General features: G+C 44.8%; 1 protein-coding gene and 1 long non-coding RNA gene across 2 annotated transcripts in view; one reads left to right on the top strand and one right to left on the bottom strand.

Moving 5' to 3' along the window:
* The window catches only part of LOC140218477 (uncharacterized), a 151300-nt gene that overhangs the window by 1362 nt on the left and 130251 nt on the right, over nt 1-19687 (bottom strand). The gene's annotated exons all lie outside the window — the stretch shown is intronic.
* The window catches only part of LOC126530748 (uncharacterized), a 36078-nt gene continuing 24681 nt past the window's right edge, over nt 8291-19687 (top strand). The window contains exons 1-2 of the mRNA XM_050178038.3: nt 8291-8537; nt 18743-18862. Of these exons, the coding sequence (XP_050033995.2) occupies nt 18760-18862 (103 nt within the window). The 5' untranslated portion in view covers nt 8291-8537; nt 18743-18759. The remainder of the gene's footprint in view (nt 8538-18742; nt 18863-19687) is intronic.

The following is a 19687-nucleotide window of genomic DNA, read 5'->3' as shown; positions in this document are numbered from 1 at the left end:
TAGTCAACCAAGAAAGCGGTTAGCTTCATTTTTAACGGGCGTTATGTGGAACGATCACTTTAATCTGACTGCAAATTAACACCTACGTAGTTGTATGCACTTACACATGGCACTGCTGAGTTGTACATCCGATAATTTGGTGGTGAATAACATTGCCGGTGGTGAGAAATAAAGTATGGGTGTGTTGATCATGTTTAATGACATGAGCCACTTGTAACACCAGATTTCGATTCGATGAAGGTCTGACTAAAGTGGGTGAATGTCAGACACGTTGTTAATTGGACGATAAATGACGCGGTATACTGCGTAGGGTCTGATGTTAGAAGAAATGTTACTCGTTAAGTCGTTGATATAGATTAGGAATAACAGTGGGCCAGGGAACGTGACCTGAGTCACGCCTGATATGACAGGATAGTAGGAAGACGACTGGTTATTGGCGTGAACGGATTGCTGGCGGTCACTTAAGAAGTCCCGAATCCATTGAAGACCAAGGGAATGAAGGCTAATGCACGGAAGTTTAGAAGCAGGTGTTTATGTGGAACTTCATCAAGTGATTTCTTTAAATCTAAAAAACAAGAGCGTCGACCGGTACGTGTACGTCAACACCAGAGCTAATATCATTGATGAAAAGCGTGAATTGGGTATCGCAGGAAACATCTTTCTGGAAATCATGTCGATCTTTATTAGAACAGTTTAAAGGTATTAGAAATTTTAACTACGTGAGAATAGATAACACGTTACATTACTTTGGGGCAGACACACGTGATGGATATGGGGTGATAACTTTTTGGACGATGATGTGTTACCTTTCTTTGGTATTGGAATGACCTTACCCACCTTTATGTCTTGCGGCATCACCCCAAATGAAAGAGATGGCTGAAATGTATGCGCCAAGCTCATACTTCTTAAATTTTTAGTATTCTTCAATATTTTAGCATTGATGCCATGTATACCAGTGAATGATGTTAGCGTTTATGAATGCATGACTTTGGCAATACCATGGGCGTCGAACGTGATTTCAGGCATGATTGGATGATTAACAGGAAATGCATGAGATGGTTCATTATCCGGTTTTACTGTATAAACTGAATTAAACGTCTCATTTAGTACTTGCACGACACAGCGTTCTGGGATTAAAATATTAGGTTTGTCTTGCACCACAATGTCCAATCAAGGTGTCGTGGTTGTTGGGTTAAGAGTTTTCCAGAACTGTTTGGGGTTATTGCGTGGCATGACGGGCAAAGTAAATAAGTAAAATGAGCTCTTGGTTTTAACAGCAAGAGGTGGAATAACTTTTCTGTGGTCGGATATTTATCCCCAAGCGCATTCGGTATTTCAGGTCTTTGCGCACCGTAATGGACGCTTCTTTTTGTTTTTAAGTCGCTTCGGTCATAGGCGCCGAGTTTTCAATCTGCCGGGGCGACGGGAAATTCGCACCCTCTTTTCTTTCATTAGTACTTCCCTCCCCTCGCCCCCCCCCGCACATGCTCCTTGGCAAGAGATATACGAAGACGGAGAGGCAATATACGTAAACATCAGTTTTATTTGTTTCTAAAGTCGAGTGAATATGCTAAGAAGAATGACCGCACGTTTCTTAATACACCAAATAAATAAATGAAGAAAGAAATTGAAAAACACGTACGTTCTTGGAAGACATTCATAGCTTAGACAAAGTGAGAGAAAACACTCGGGAACATGAACAAACTAACAATTGAAATATTACAAACCCATTACAAACCCTTCGTTTGTAAGAACCACTAGACGATACAAACATATCCACAATAAGCTAACAATATAATATTTGAAGAAAGATCATAAAGTCTTCGTCTTTCAAAGATGTAAACGAACTACCAGACTCGATACAGAACACTACTCAAATGGCAGAGGGTGTAATAACGAAGCGGTAAAATGCAGATGTTATGAGATGAGATAAATTGAGGTCAGCCGCTATGACAGCTTGGATAATGCTGGTGCATTATACTGCGATGAAGTTAACGGTCCTTTTATGCAAAGGCTGCCGCACAATCGAGAATGTGGAAGAAAAGGTGATGCGTGCAAAGAGGACACAAGAGAATACATAATGCATAATGAATCCTTACCAACTAGCTCAGCTTTCTGTCGTTCTAAGCTAGAATGTGGTTCTACGCACAGTTGATTTTTGAATAAACTCTTCCGGGATGTCTCAGATTTATTTTGCGGGTGAGCTCTTTGTGCCCATGGGGAACTGTTAGGTGATTTACCCGCGCTTGTCCCATTGTTGACCTCAGGTACGTTTTATTACGCGACGGAGGCATGAAAACGATGCCTAAGATGTGCATGTTGGGACTGAGATAGTCGAAGCAGTCTTGACAAGCTTAACCACCTTGGGCAAAAGATGTCGCAGATGCTCACAGTTATGACCCGAAAGAATCGCTACAACATCCTAAAACGTTTTCAAGTGTGTATTGCGCTGCTTTGCAATATTTATGAGCAACCTACCGTGAACGTTGAGCCGTTCAGTCTCAAGGTCTTGGTAGTATAAATTCACCAGGTACATGCTTTCGCCATTCCCAGTCAAAAAACTGCTCAATCTGTGTCATGTGCTGCCACATTTCTGTTGGATACCTGTAACCCAGCGAGGAATCTACTGTGTCAGATACCTCGTAGAACAATTTGGCGGTACATGTACTCGGCCGAAGGAAATAAGTGAGGTACAGATCCGTTGTGATACCGTCGTGGAGTCTTACTTTGCCTTGGCGCAGGAGCTTATTTCTCTTTAACATTCAGTTACAACTCACGCGCCTCTGCATGTGTCTCGTTCCAAAACCGGCAAAATCCTACCTTCCCAAGTCCGCTATAAGTCTCCCTGGCAGCCTTGATCATTTCTACAGCGAAGCTATATGAGGCAATGGATCCGTGTATTTTTAGTGTTAGTCAACGAAAACTATCATCAATGGCTCATACCGCCATAAGTACTCATATGCCCGTAAGCAATAAAAAAACGCAATGGCTGATATCCCCGTAAGGCAGAGGCTCCCAGCACTCAGCAACACGAAGCGAACAGTGCTTACATTCTTTCTGATCACGCATACAACATACAGAACAGCATGCTTAATCATCAATGGCTCGTATACCTGTAAGCAGTGGATACTCCCGAGAAACGAATTTCGATTGTGTTCTGCAGTTGCTACGGGAAGGACATATATAGTAAGACAAAAAAATGAAGTTCTCAACGGCTGTGCCAATGTGTGTACCGTTCGCACAACGGACGAAATTGTTGTATACACTGTGTACACCCAAGAGCAAGATCGAGAAACTCATGTCAACGCACTTTGAATGGATCAGAGACGACAACACTAAGCCCATCATCGTCGTTGGTGATTTCAACATCCACATCTCCACATCGGACAAAAAATGGCTTGCGCAATTTGGTCTGCAGGGCTTCTGTTTCATGTGCCAGACAAACTGCGCGAACCCCACCACTCACCACCGGTTGGGCATGCATAGATTTGACTCTGGCTAACAACGTGTCCAAGGTCATGCCCGAGCCAGTCACTCTGTACCATAGCGACCACAAGGTTATGGTCACCACCATCACGTCCGAATAATATTGACTCAGCTATCAAGACAATAAATGTGAGCGTACTTTTCATCATGATGACCACAATTCAAAATTATGAGTTCCTACCTTTATTTAAAGTTATGTGTCACCTCTGTGTCGTGTGCTAAACAGCTTCGCTGGTCATCCAACTTCACCGAGTAGAAAGGCTCAAAATTTTTTTTCTGTTGAATCAAATCTCATTTCTGCTTTCTGCAACACAGTACTTACTCTTTTCACACAAACACGAGTGTCAGGAGCTTGAGAATGAAATATGTGTCGAATTTTGACAGCGCTTTCAAAAAATGCACTGCCTTTGGCTCCGGCGTCTTCCCGTTCTTATGCTAGGCCACGAAGAAACGAGATCAGGTCGCTATGGTTCTGAACAAGCCACTTCATCAAAGTGGACCTTAGCGTTCACCTCGTGGGGAAAAAAATGCACGAGATTACGCTGTAATCTTTCTGAAATGCTTGGAACATATCTAGGCGCTTAGGGGAGCATGTAACAAAGTTTATCATTTCTGATATCATGCTCAAGAAATCGTGACACATTTCCACTTTCTGACTGAGGTCCTGCAGCACCACGTTAAGTATGTGCGCAACTATACGTACTGTGCTCGCGGCTTCTCCTGTTGTATGAGGGCTTGCAGCCCACTGCGTTGTCCTCTCATATTTGCAGCGCCACCATAGCATCGCTCATGGCAATTGTCGATGTTACTGTTACCTTAAGAAGGGCAAGAAGACTGGCTGCTCTGGTGTACACAGTGTTATAAAATCCACAGAACAGCTCAAATTTTTCGAAGCTCTTTCGACCATACGAAAGCAGATCGACACTTGCTCCTTGGCAGATATGTCCGCTGTCTCATCCATGGTCAGGGCATAGAGCGCTGCTTCACAAACCTCATTTGTAAGTGACCGGATAACTCATGAGCCAAAACTTCTAACATATCGTTTAAAACGGCGTGGGAGAGCCACCTGTACTTGGTTTGAGAAAGCCATGATTGCAGTTCTGGAATGTCATTGGCGCGAAGTTCCAGAAGCTGTCTTAGATTACTTTCTGCATCATCATGGCCATCCCTTGCCTGCTAATTAGTGGAATTAACATAATATCGCTATCAGCGTTTTCTTGCGTCTTCCATTTCTTTTTGTTTCCGAAACGCACAAGCAGCTGCTACATTCATCCCCTTTTTCAAAGCTGCAGTTCCGCCCATGGCCGCACAGTGCAGATTCGAGGCCTCATGACTTTTGAATCGTATAAGAGCTTCCTTCCGGTTAGAAAACCATTTTGCACAAACGTCCAGCGAGCGTCCTTATCCCTGGATATATTTGGAAGAAAAATTTTCATCTCACAAGGAGCGCGACAGGTCTCACAAAATACCTTGTCCGCTGACGCGTCATACAGAAGCCATTGTACGCACGTTTCCAAGCTGCTTGATAATGCCGATCCTGTTGTGCGCTACCGTCAGGGGCTGGATCCTCATCAACAATTCGCACACTTGCAGGGTCAGTGGCTACATTGGCAGATGTCGAGCTTGTGCCGCTAAGGCAAGCCTCGGCTGGTTCAAAAATGGACGTTGAAGTTCCCATACCGGGTGAAGTGCGTGTCCTTTCGTCATCCTCTTTGGGAGGTCTGTTCTTCTTCATGACACACCTGTCCAATGTTTTTCATGGTTTCCTGAAATACAATACCATGAAGGTAATACCGCCAAAAGAATGGAGTGCCAAAAGCGTGTGCCGGGTTTAAGAGAAAAAATACTGGGGGCCAGTCTGCTCTGCGAAGGTGGAATGCCAGCGAAGCTGTTGTTGGGTTCACAAATTTGCTTTATTAATAAGGCATTAATAATTATTAATATACGGTGCATCATTGTCCAGTGGGTGGTAACGCACACCTGTTATAACGGGCGGATTAGACGCTTGGCAGCATGCGTCTGATCCACCCAATCCACCCACCCAATCAGGGAGAAGGGACGTTGACGGTAGAACACAGAAGGCTGTTGTGAGCGGCTATCAACATGCCACCGCCACGTTCCTTTAATCGGTCACGATGGAACATACTAACATCGGGAAAACAAGAAGCCGAATCAGCATCGGGAACTGACGAATCCAGCCAAGTTTCTGTTAAAATGACAAGGTTACAGTCGGTTGTTTCGGCTATGTGTGAGAGTGTGTCGTGCTCTAACGAAATACTTCTGATGTTGGTATTCTGTATCAGGGATAAAGCAGTACGCGTAAGGCTTCTGTGAGCAGAAACATCAGGCGATAGCTATCGAAGCTGTGCAACGACTTTATTTCAATTGAATCAATAACATGGATAGTATTAGCAATTACTAGTTTGTTATAAAGTAGTTTGAGTGGTTTTCTTTGTGCTTTCCTGAATTCGACGCCTTTAATTAAATGTTTATTGATGAATTAATAATGAACATGGCTTATTGCTAAATAAGAAGATTTGTAAACGGCGTTTTGATCGCTCTAATCAAATGCTCTTTCATTTCCAAGCAAGAAAACATATATATTAAGCTTGCTAAAAATTTATTTATCCGTCCTACGTAACCGTAAAGCAAGGGGGTTTACCTGAAGCGCAGTGTACTACGGATAATGCGACGAGATCTTATTTTTCATGTGTGCCCAAAGCTCTCGAGCATAGAGACACGTCGCAGTTAAGACCACTCTCTATCAGAATGGTCATATTATTAAAGCATATACATCTAACTGCCTGAAAGGCACTGCTAATTTCCTGGACGGCGTCGTTCAGTGCAAACCCCCAGAGACACGCGAGAATGGCGTGCTGCTTTCTAATGGGGAAAGACACCTTGTATAGAGTAAGCCAGTTGCTAGCGAAAGCGTCGCAGGCAGATCTGCTTGCAGCTTATTCGCCATCTGCGTTTGTGGTTGTAACAAATGTGGCAGCATGTAACAATTTGGCAGCATCTAACCACCTACTCCCTTGATAACAACCCTGTGGAACTCGCAACTACTTACAAGTACCTTGGCATCAATCTTCAGTCAAACTTATCATGGAATAATCATATTAATCTTACCCTTGCCTCTTCAAATTGTACTCTCGGACTTATTAAACATAACTTAAAAGAAGCCCCAATGCATGTTAAAAAACTAGCATACACAACATTAATCCGTCCTAAACTTGAATACGCGTCTGCCATCTGGGATCCCGAACAAACTTATATCGTCAGTAACATCGAAGCCTTGCAGAACCGTGCTGCACGATTTATATTTTCAGATTATTCACGTTACACCAGCGTCACCTCGTTAAAGAATAAAGCTGACATGGACAACTTAGCACTTCGCCGTAAAATTTCTCGCCTAACACTTTTCCATAAGCTTTATCACCATCCATCACTTCACAATGATTTCTTTCAGTCACCAACAGTTATTTTTCCACGCCGTGACCATCCATACAAAGTCAAACGCATTAACTACCAGTCATCCCATTATGCATATTCGTTCTTACCGCGCACAATAACTGAATGGAACGCCTTACCATCAGTCATTGCCACGGAACCAGACTTGACTAAGTTTCAACATTTAATTCGCTCACGACTTGTCGACTAATCGTATTATTATTCTTTTTTGGGACTTTTACAGTGTTTTCGATGTTTGTCGGTGTTTTTCATTGCAGTTGCCTTATGTTCTCCTAATATGTACTAATGTTTTCTCTGTAATAATTGTGACCTAATTATCTTGTATATTACCTATGTTTCACTGTATTATTACTTTTGTTACACTCTTTTGTTTTTAGTATGTACTAACTATGACCAGTGCTTGTGATTGCCCCCCCCCCCCCCCATGTAATACCCTCGTAATGAGGGCCTTTGGGGGTATCTTGAATAAATAAATAAATAAATTTAGCTTGCACCAGAGAAGGCAACCACGGGCAATTCGAGTAACTGGCACCGACCAAACAGAACGTCACCGCGTTGAAGGAGGGCCTCTAACGGAGAAGCAGACACATGTGAAACACGTGAGAGGACAAACACGTGAGAGGAGCGAAGGCCGAATCTAGAGATTTCGTCTACCTTAGAAGTGACCTTAGAATATTTTCGTACGCCTGCAAGACATATCCGACGGACGCGAGGCGTGCTAGATAGAGTCGGCCATTATAGTATACGATCTGTCGAATGGTCAACCTGGGGATAACCCGTTGCGCAGCGGGAAGCAGTCCAATACCGTGTCCCCGAATGGGGGGGGGGGGGGGGGGGCGAGAGAGTCGGGTTACATTAACGCGCAGTCCGTCGTGCCCTCGCAGCACTGTTGCGGACGCGTGCAAGAATCCGGTAAACGCGCCTCGTGACGTCAGAAGCGCCGCCATGTTGCGGCACTGGCAACGCGGGATCCCTCTAGCTGGTACAGCGCGCGAGGCTGTGGCGGCGCCGCGAAGGGCGCAGACGCGTCAACACCCGCGGAGCCAACTTGGAGATGGAAGCTAAGAAAAAGAAAAGAAGAAAAAACAAGGCATCTAACAAAGAATCAACAAGTGAAAGTCGGTACGTGGCCGTGGCACAGAAAAAGATGAGTAGTCTCGGCGAGGGAGGAAAAAACGCCGAAGGTCCGCCCCTGGCGGCATCGTCAGCCAGGCCGCGTTACGCCATGGGAAAAGCGAGCGAGCGTGTTTTGCGAGTTAATCTGCCACCTCGAGCGTCTTCGAGCTTTCGCTCTTTCTTTTCCGGCTGAGGGGGAGTAGCGGCTTCGCAGAAGCTGGGCCCTTGACGACGACGAGAAATCGCTAGACAACATTTCGCAACTCCCACTCGGGGGGGAAACCGCCGGTGGCTCGCGGTGTGCGCGCGATTTTTTAACGCTCCTTGCGAGGGGGGCAAGCACACGCAAAACAGAGTCGAAGCCGAGCTTGGCAAGTGGACCGGCGCACCGGGACAGGCCTCCATTGATGCACCGCGTGTTGAGAAGAGCAGTGCGTCTCCAGGATTAACTTTCGTGACAAGAGGTGAGTGAAACAATGTATATACACACGGCGCCTGACCGCAATGACATTGAAAAGCGCGCGATTTTACCTTCCTCTCTGTCGAAAAGGGTAGGTCGGCACCTTCAATACCCCCAACGTTCTTGTGGAGAGGTTTCGGTTTTCATTGGCTCAAGCCGTTCACGTCGTACAAGGCTTTTGCGTGTCAGTTCCCGGGAATCAGCTGTTTGCAGGGCGTTCGGAAGAAGAGCATCCCGATCGATCGATATCGCAATTAGCCGGCAGTTTTTAAACGACACCTAGCAAGAGCATTGAGCATTAATCGTGATGGTGACTTCGCGCTTGTATGGCCTGTAAAGTGACTCGAAGTAGGCAATTGAGTCAAGGGAAATGAATGATTACAATACAACAGCGGCACGAGCGATAGAAGCCTCAGCCTGCATCCAACACTTCCACGAGAGAAGCTGTCAAAATGTCGCCCAGGCAAAGGCAAGTAATCTCCTTGTCAGAAACAACTGGCTCAACGACAACGTCTCCCTCGATCCCCCGTGGTTGATCCTGTCGAGTTAGGGCATCATGTGCGAAGCGCTTGTTCTATAACGGTGAGGCTGGTGTCAAAGGGTTCACGAGGTGCAAATTTTGCCGCGCGTACGCCACAACTATCCATCGGGTATCAATAGCAGCAGATTGACGCCGGGTTTTACGAGGAAGCTACGGAGAGCGCTTGCACAACAAACCTGAAGGAAAAGAACGTTAACGTACAAGACTCCCGGCGCTTTGCGCGACCACGCCTCCCGCTCGTTTCCGTCTCTCCGAGACGTGGACGCAGTTAAATCTAGGAGGATAAACCATCATAACACGTGCGCTACAGCCTTTGTGTCACAGAAAAAAAGGAAAAAGAAAACAACAATCAAAGCTGAAGTGCTTCGCTTCTGAGTGTTTCAAGTGCGTTACAAACAATTTATCGTGGCGAGTTTGGTGGTAGTAAAATTTGCAACAGCGAGACGTAAGTGATTTTCGGTAAATTAAATAATAGAACACCACTGCAGCTGCAGGGGAGAATTCAATCATATGCCTCGTTTCTCTAAGTGATTATTTATCTTAGTATATTTGTATTCGAAAACCAGACAACAAAGGGGGAAATGTATGTGCTCAGCGACAGAAATGAAAGTAAACGTGCTACTACGCATTAGCTTTCTTCTCACTTTGCTTGGTTTTCTTTCATTGGACCCGAAATAATTCTCGATACAAATATAAACCGTACCGAACATCACGTAAGGCTCAAAAGCAAACGAAGAAACTGCAAGAAAGAATCTTACTCTCTTCAAAATTCGATTGCGCGCGAGTATTCTCTGAAAGCGTGGCACAAATTGCCCACAAATTGCATTCTCGTCGCTGTTGACGTCTGCTGAACTTGATTACGCTCGAAAGTTTCGATCTCTTGCCGCAGTGGCACTGCGGCTCCAAATATTTGTCACTGAGAAGTAAGGTGTAACAAGGGGTCTCCTCGTTCTTGTGCTTCTCAGGAGGCTTGTTTGGAAATATCCAATGGCATTCCGTAATCTCGATGCGCACATCCAGGTGCGCGCACCTCTCCTTTCCCTCATTCCGTCATATAACCCCTTTCCCTTCGCTCAGGTATAACAAACCGGACATGCGTCTTGTTGACTGCCCTGTCCTGCATTTTCTTCCCTCTTTCTCTCTCACACATACAGAACGACCGAAGACGCTCCAACCTGGCAATTGGTGCAAATCTCGTATAAAAATAAAGACAAGTAGGTGCTTGACTAATGAATTATTCGGCACATAATAATATACTGCAACACGGACCCATAAAGCACGACTGATTGTGCGTTACGCCAGTCGCTCCTTTAAGTGTCTAGAAAGGCAAAAAACTAGAACTCTACTTCAGCGGCTATTCAGAACTGTGATAATATATATGTATACAGGAACTGCAGTACGCATCTAGTCGCCTTTATATGTCACTCTAAGCGAAGAAAAGGGGCAGTTGGCGCTTCTATACGTCATCTGTCCAGCTAACTGACGATGTGCAGTGATGTATTTTATTTTCATTTATTCATTAATTCATTCGTCACAATACGAAAATATTGTACAAATAGAGCAATTACAAAAAGCCGTTACAGTGTTCCTCCCTTTTGGCAACGGTAGTGACAAATCAACAAATAGAACAGAAACCACTTAAATAAAAAAGAAATGTGAGCGAAAGCGCAGAGCACATTGACCGTAAGTCGAACTTTGTACAACTAATATGCACATGCATCGATAATGTTGTGTGAAGAGCAGCACAAGACGAACCTGGGACTGTATTGGTGTTTCGACTGATGTTTTATCACCTCCAAGCACATATTCGAGGAGCAACGCTAAGGCGTTTCTGAGGCTTAGGCTTGTGACATCCATTTTGACTTTTACGAAGCCATTGAGGACCCGTGCCAACGGGTCTTTTTTATCATTGGCAAAATATAAATATTTGTGCAGGTAGAAACCATTCATAGATCGTGTACCTTGTCGTATTATACGGACTAGAGTATCAACATATTATTAGCTTCCGCGTCTGCTTCCGGCCCGACAGTGCGCCACTCGCATTAAAGAAATTAAATGAAGAATGTATAAAAAGATAGAACCGAAGGTAGGGTTCATTCAACTATGCCGGAGTAATTGCATTGACGGAAAACCCGGTGCCTAACTGATACGACGCCGGCTGCTTAGAGCACAAACAGCAAAATGGGCGAACAGTACGGGAAGCAAGACAGTGAAACAAAAAAAGAAAAAGAAAACAAGAAAGAAAAACAAAAGATGGAGATCAAGGGCAGGGTTGGTATGGGTCTATAGTATACCCGGTTAACTGTTTATTTTGGCCCCATGATCTGCCCTGGTGACGTGAAATATAATTGACGCCTCCCTCTCATTTTCGGTTTACTTACGAAGGAAGGTACGGACGTCTGAAACCGTTTTCGAGCAAAGTTTGAGGCGAGAATCTAGCTTTGAACATGGCACGGAGAAATAGTTCAGCCTAGACGGGAATTTCACGCGCGTCAGCGGACTTCGCGGTAACGAACAGGTTCAGTTACAAGGACGTGTACTTGCGCGCGTGATCGGCTTCGTCAAACAGGATCGGAAAGCGTTTAGCATCGCTGCATTTAATTTTCCTCGCAGCGACTGTGCCGGCCGGTATACTTTCTCGCTACGATTCACAAGCGCTGCGAATGTTGCTATAGCTGAATTGTACACAGATAGGTGAGTCATAATTATTCAAGCGTGTCGGTAACGATTCAAGGAAAGTTTAGCTTCACGCCTTCTTAAAATAATCTTTACACTCCGCAATCTTAGGTTAACGCTTTAATAAGCTTAATGAACATGAAACTGCCGCTGAAGAAAAATTGTTTGACTTTAACGGGCACTGACTGTATTATTTTGTATCTCTGCAGAGGACTGTACGTAGATTAAGGAATTCACATCTCTGACGCAATCCCCGGAATCCACACAATTCTTTTCAAGTAGATATGCCTTGCAGTCTTACCCACTAGAATTTGTAAATTACAATACGTGCCTTAAGGTAATTAGGTAAACACTTAATTAGTAAATTTTTGTTGATTAGTTGATTATGCATTTCAATTTATTGTGCAACAATTGTCCGCCTCTTCGAGTAAACTTGCTCATGACCTAGAATTCAGCAACCTGCCACAGGCAATTAAAGAGAATTGGATTGTTTGCTGAAATACCCTGTACACACGTTGTCGCTCTTACGAGTACAGTAGAGGACATATAACCATGCAATGAAAGCAATAACCCATTAAAAACGTGAACTCCGCCGTTGGATGCGGGGTGCGTGCGGTATGCTCGAAGAGTTATTACCGCACGAACGCCGAGGAGTAGCAGCAGTAGCGTTACTCGGCTTCTCGGGTGCGCGGCGTGTCAGCCCCCTCCTCCCCCCTCTTCCCCTCTATCTTTTCTTTTTCTTGCCGCTCCCTCCTATTTCTTGACGCACATTTATTGGAGTGAATGTGAAATAATTTAAAAGCCATCGTTCCCATTTGAGTCTGTGATTCTGCCTTTATTTCCATATTTTATGAACTACAAACAATTGAAATTGCTGATTTCTATGAATCTCTAATTCTGAATTTAGCGTTTCAGGCACTGAATAAAAAATACGCCTTGCTTGGCATATTTCGGTAGTGAGTTCAATAATTGGGAGCCCTTGGTTGAAAGCCTGTCCCATAATTTTCAGGATTTACCGCGCTTGATGTACACGGTGTCCCAGCAAACGTTCGCCAAGCTCTCCGAAATAATATATAGAACATATGAGGACGTTACCAATGGTATTCTGTCAGCATAGACGTACTGCAGCAGGAGAATTCTGTTTCATACTTATGATAGTTAAGAAAAATATGACGTCAATAAAATGCGCATTTCGCGAGGACCACCTGTAGAGCGAAATATATAAAGACTCGCTTACTCCTTGACAGCGTGATATTCGCCGCGAATTTAGCATCACTGCTGAGCTTAAATCGAGGCGGCTTGATGCCTTAGTGGCTACGGTGTCGCCCTGTAAACACGCGATCGGGGGGATTAAATCTCGGCCGCAGCGGCCGCATTTCTATCGGGGGCGAAATGCAATAATGCCCATAACGAACTTGTTAATTACTGAAACGATGGCGCGAATCGCGACAGAAAAGTAACAATTGTGTTTCGAAAGACGAGATTCAGTTGTTTTCAGTATGCTACGGTGTCGCGTAATCCCCCCCGCCTTATAAAGAAAACGCGCGAAATGTGAAAACAGCCACGTGATTACGCGTCCTTGCGCCGCGACACCAGTGATTCCAGGCGTTGCTCGAAGGAATTAACTCGGCTCAACGCCTGGCTCGCCGGCCACGTGAAAGTGGCGAGGCATCGGTATTGACGTTGGTCACCGCAAACTGCGAGCTGCCTTTTCCGCGTGAAGCACGAAGCGAATGCAGCGCGCAGCGGCATTGAGGAGGAGGAGGAGGAGGAGGAGGAGGAGGAGGAGAACCAAGGCATTGAGCAGAGTTAATTCTTCCGAGTAACGCCTAGGACCACTGGTGACCTGGCACGCAGACGCGTAATCATGCGGCGGTTTTCATATTTCGCGCGTTTTCTTTATAACGCGGGAAAAAAAAATTACGCGAGACATAGAACACTGGAAATAACTGAGTCTGGTGTTTCGAAGCACAAGTATTACTTTTCTATAGAAAGTCGCGCCATCAATTCAGTAATCAAAAAGTTCGTTAATTAATCGAATCCAATTACCCATATTTCAATCATGAAAAAGAAATTCCTCCTGATGCGGTACATCACTGCTGACAGAATACCATTGGTTGCGGCCTCGTATAATCCCTATTTGATATTTAAGAGCTTGGCAAACGTTCGGTGGGACACCCTGTAGAAAGCAACTAATAAATTACATTCAGCCATTGATCCCGCTGACGTTGGTAATTACGGCGAAAATTTTCTTTGATACATTAGCACACGTTAAATGGCTCGCCATTCATACCTTCGAGAATGGAGCAGCTATTTTCCAGAATCTGAGCAAGGAACGCAGCCTTCGAGCTTTCTGGTCTTCGAGACATCTCTGTACACGGAAGCATAACGTTGAGAATGTGTGTGCAACTTTTAGCTACAGAGTGAGCAAATAGAAAGAGAATGTACATTTCACAGTAAAAAGAAATGGGGAGACGAGCGAACGTTAGATTTGAAACCTCTGTCAACGATCATACCACCCAACTCATCTTTCTTTGTATCCACTCGGGCTCGGCGTTTGTCATGTACATCTTGCTGTGTCCCGTCTGAAATTTCCCCTTAATATAGTAGCATATAATACTTGTAACTGACCAGCCCATCTTGCTTACTTCACAGCCGCAGTAGAGCCTCAGTGCAGTAGTGGATAATCTCAAAGTCATCCGTCATTAATGTAAAATTTTTAGTTTAATGTGTTACTGACGATTTTGTCACAGTCTTTCAAACTTGGCCTTTCAGCTTAGCTGTTACCATTTCAGAAACAACGCTTGAACATTCTTAAAATTCTTGCGTCCTGTCCGCGTAATGCTCGTTGTTCCTCTTCTACATTGCCTACTACCACTGAGCCTAGAAATCTAAACTAAACTATTATCTTAATTTTTGAGCTGTTAAACTTGAGGTGAGTCTTTCTGCAGGACCCACAAACCCGCGGTGGTGATTCATTCCGCGGATTTTACATATAGCGAACATTTACGATATAATGACCCTTTCTCCAGCTGAAAGCGGGTACGTTTACTTTAGGTGACACTGAATGAAGGTTCTTCGCTCAGACGGGAGCACTTATGTAGATATGTATGCTGATATGTTGACCCATTGCGCACTCTGAACAATAGCTACCATGAAGGTACCATGCGGTTACCCCTTGCCTGAGTACCATCCAAAAAACTAAAATTGTTGCTCCTGTGTCCTGGTAGTCTTCTTTGGTAATATATTTCAATCAGGAAGCACGAGAAATGATGTTGCAGCAGTGTCAAATTTCTTGAAACGCGGTGATGAATACTGACAAAGTATTTCACTTCCGTTTATTAATTTAGCCAACATCGCTAACGCAAAGAAGCAAAATCTAGATTTAGAGTTTTTGGTTAAGTTTTGGTTTTTTCAATCTAGCATTAAATTAAGACAACGAACGCCACAAAGCCCATGAACGATATGGCACCAGTGACGTGAAATTCATCAGGGAATGTTCCATAACTCCTGCTTCTCCAAAGACTTGCAGTACTAAGGATTAACGCAGTGATGAGGCACTGAAATCAATCAGCACTCTCTGACCGGTGACTCAGGGGGTGCCTGTATAGTCTCCCCTTCGCACTCTGCGTTAACGAGCATGCATACGGTAATTAGGTACTTCAAGAAGGAACGAGCTTCGAATACAGATGATATTTTCAACCACAAGCGACACAGTAGCGGAGTGCACTGCTGCGTCCATAGCGGTTGGCATGGATAAATTCAGTCGCGATGTGAGACAAGGCTACGCATGCAATGACCAATGTTTGACGAACCACGCAAATTCCACCAAAATCTCTGTATCTCTTTCGAAGCAGCATGCGCGCGTTGTCGACCGTGCGGCGCTTCGGGAACGGGCAGTGCGCGCACATATTGTGTGACCACCTCACTTCCGGTGTACGCATCGGTGTTAATGTGGCTTAGGCAAAGTCGAGGACCAAGTGCATCGGGAAATTTGGCGTCTCACCCGCCCTGGCCTCTTACCGCAGCAGGTGCTCGGCGATGCGAACGCAGTAAAGATAGAGGAGAACGAACATTATAATTACGACGGGCATACACTTGCCACGAAATGAATTGGGCAGATATAATCGCCAAGGTTGCCCGTCATGGCTAAATGACTACATCGCATCGCATTTCCAGGGCACTTCTTCGGTAAACAGCTTCGTCTTTCTCTCCTCTTGTACACTTTCCACGTGTTTAAGGAATTTAACGGTTTGGAGGTCGAATCGCTGGGTAAACTTTGCAGTGTGCCTATGCATTTAGGAGGTCTGCAGCAGTCTGTCTATGACTAGAGTCTCCGTTCCTTTTCTTCTGTGTGTGTGTGTATTTGACACTCCCGTGCAGCTCAGCACAGAGGTAAGTAATATGCAAGAACTACTTAAGGCAGCTTACTGACACGTTAAGACCTCGATCTATTAATGCGGAGGCTGTTAACCGCTCTTCCATATTCATCGCGCAGCGGCCAGTCTTGCAACAACAGACTTGTTTGCTGTCGCACGTGAATCAAGTGCCGCTCAAGAATAACGCGTGGCGCTTCTTCTCACAAGAAGCGGCGGACGCAGCCACCCATTTATGAACGGCCTATAGGGAACGCTCGTTTAAGCGACAATGAGTTCCTGTTTTGGTGCGGATCTTCTTGCCCTTAACTGCCACGAAACGTGCGGCAAAGCGTTTCACTGCTGCGAGCAAGCGAGGCGGCCTCACGTTCAACAAGTCATAACAGTCTAGACACCACATACGGCAGCACGAGGCCGGTCCTTGAGAGCGCGTTGATTGTTATCCCTTGCCGCGCGGAGCCGCAGTGGCCGCAGGCCAAGGCGAATCTTTGAATAACACGGAGGACTTCACCTTGAAAAACCAGCTTTCGACTCTGTTCTTTTCTAGGCGGTGCCGTGTAGAAGCGAGCAGCAGCGTCATGCTTGGTCTTTTGCCTGTTCGACAGAGAACAAACAATAACGACGCGTGTTGAAAACAAAAAAACGAACAAACAAAGAATGCTAGAACGAGCGTGCCTTGCCGGAGACAGAGAGATAGGAGAGAAGTAGAGAAGGCAACAATATTAACTGGGAGAGCTAGCGTCTGGTTGGCCACCCTACGCTGGAGGAGGTGAACTGGTGAATAGAAAGAATAGAGAGAGAGAGAGAGAGGACTTCGGTGAATCAGTTCAGGAAGTATGACAGGGCACCAATAAAACCATCTGAACTTTGACATCCAGCTATGCGCAAAGTATTAGATTAGATGGTTTCTTCAGTTCGCTTGAGATTCGTTTATCTATACGTTGAGAGTCTCTGTCTCCACATAAAAGTTGTTCCCAAAGAATTTTACCAACTGTTTCATCAAAATTGTGCTTCAATTGTGTTTCTTTTATATACAGCGTGATGTTTACATATTCCTTTCACTGTTTCATACTGTTACCTCAATGTGATGTGTCTTGCGAATTCAAAACCATGTACTGCATACCTGAACTTCAACAGCAGCAGCAAACTTTGTCGTGTCTGGAAGTCATTTGAGTTTGCTCTCGTTACTGTATTAAAAATAAATGAACCTCATGTTTCGAAATTATAATATATATATATATATACACACACACACACATATATATATATATATATATATATATATATATATATATATGTGTGTGTGTGTGTGTGTGTGTGTAGGCTAAAACGTAGGCACCTTCAGACATGACACAGCGGTACCGCACCTGCAGTCAGTAAGCAGTAAGTAAGGTTGCGCTATCAATGTCGGCACAGGGGTTGCAGCAGCGGGAAGCGTGTGGCCGAGAAAAACACACGCCCGAAAATAATCGGCTCGGCAGAAGGAGCCATCTTTTGACAGACAGCACGCGCTCAGCGTGCACTCACGCACACGCACTTTGGAGGCATGCAGTGGAGGGCGACCCGCAAAGACAATCGCGCACACCGTCACACCGGTTGTCACACCGGTAGCTAGCTACGCCAACATCCATGCTCAAAGGGGGCAATGGAGGATGACTCGAGGTATAACGACGGGTCAACGCAGTTCCTGGACAGACTACTGCATCTAACATTTATTTCGGGTCAGCTTGAAGTCCCTCGAAGTTTGTTTAATTTTCTTGCAGACTTGAATTACCTGCGGACGGCGGGGAAATGTCCAGTACACTGTAAAATAATTTGCACCCTTAAAAGTAAAAAACGGTGCAAATGTGTCTATAATCCACACCGTTAGGGTGTTATTTATGTAATTATGCTACTTCATATAAAAGTATACTTTTATAAAGTAGCATCGTTTGGTGACCAGGGTGAAGCTTTTGCACGGTGGCTTGCATTAGGGACGCTCGCTACCTCATCTGAGACAATTGTACCGTCAGTTTAATTTTATAGCGTTTGTACCTCCTCCTCCTCGCGGATCAAATATCTGAAAAGTACTAAAGACATACTGCGCTGTATACATGTATGGACGAAACGTAATTGCATTTTTCCAATAGGAATCGTGTTAACTCAATTTCTCAATACCCACGAAGCTTTGTTCCTAACAAAACCAATATAGCACTGTTTTTTTATGCTCAATATAGTTAGATATTCGCAAGGAGAAACGATTAGGAACGCGCGCGCTTGTGCGCGTGTATGTCTGTACCTTGAACAATAGCAATGTGGTGGTGCATGTGCGGAATCGAGTCAAAGCGAACTTCTTCCAGTATTACATCACGTGACAGCACGTTGTTGGATTTCGCAGTGTTCTCATGATATGCAGTACACAAGTCTGCTCTTTCTAACCGTAGCAGTTACGCTTTGGAAAATCAAATGGAACCGTTTTTTGCAGGCAGTTACATTCGAAATGGACTCGCTAGGATTGATAATGGCAAAGAGCTCAAACTGGCATCAGATGGAAGCTCTTTTGCAGGATGTTACCACTTCGTCCCACAGGACCGATGGGTCCTACTAAAGCATGTCTTTCTGTTTTTTAACGTGCAGGTATCCGAGCAACGAGCATGCGCACCGGGATACTGGGCGCATTGGTAGTGATCTCCTTTGTGAGCACAACTGCTGTCACTGCAGACAACACGACCATTCTCGTGCGAAGCAAGAGGCAAGGTAAGCACTGAATACATATCCACTCATTAGTAACGTACAGTCGAGTGGCGACGATTTCAACTTGGTTGATTCGTAGTCGCAGTTAATTAAACTTCGGTGCGTAGCTTACAGTGTGGACCAGCAGGACTTGGTGCACGCCATTTATTTCACCGTCCAGCAGCAGGATGGTGCAACGGTGTTACTTCATACATGCATGAGGTCTTGGTCTGAGCTGATACGTGCCAGCTCACAGGCATAAAGGTTACTGAAGGACACCTCCTTCACAATATTTGTGCATATTTCTAGAAACCATACACAAGCACATGCAATCAATGCCCGTTCCGGTTGTTGAAATAACTTCAGATTCAGATAGGTCTACCCGAACTGAGAAATCATGCCTGCTTCAACGGAACTTTATTAACGAACGTTTTTTTAGGTAAATCCATTTATCATGAGGTTTATTTTATTCGGCTGCTTTAAAAATGCTTCATCGGCAATATCATACATCCAAAAAGGTAACGTATGCACCGAATGAGGTTGGAGAAAAAAAGAAAAACGTGCCTCCATTCCACCCTGTGAAAGCGGATGTACAGCGAAGCTGGTGCGGACGTTAAACAATTAGCACCACCGCAACTGAAGGTAAATGACGTGCGTTACACAAGCACCATCACCACAAGCGACTTACGTCACACGCGCGCGCACGTGTGCGGAATTACACTACACATCCTCATTCTTATAGGCCATACGCCAAGTGCCAGTGCTTTGGGATTGTTATTCGAATATGCGAGAAACCATAAATGCGTTATGCTGAAACCATAGAAATGTTACTTTATTGAAGAAAGTTTA

This window comes from Dermacentor andersoni, chromosome 5, assembly GCF_023375885.2.
Source record: "Dermacentor andersoni chromosome 5, qqDerAnde1_hic_scaffold, whole genome shotgun sequence".
Lineage (NCBI taxonomy): Eukaryota > Metazoa > Arthropoda > Arachnida > Ixodida > Ixodidae > Dermacentor > Dermacentor andersoni.
This window is presented reverse-complemented; position numbering and strand designations above follow the sequence as displayed.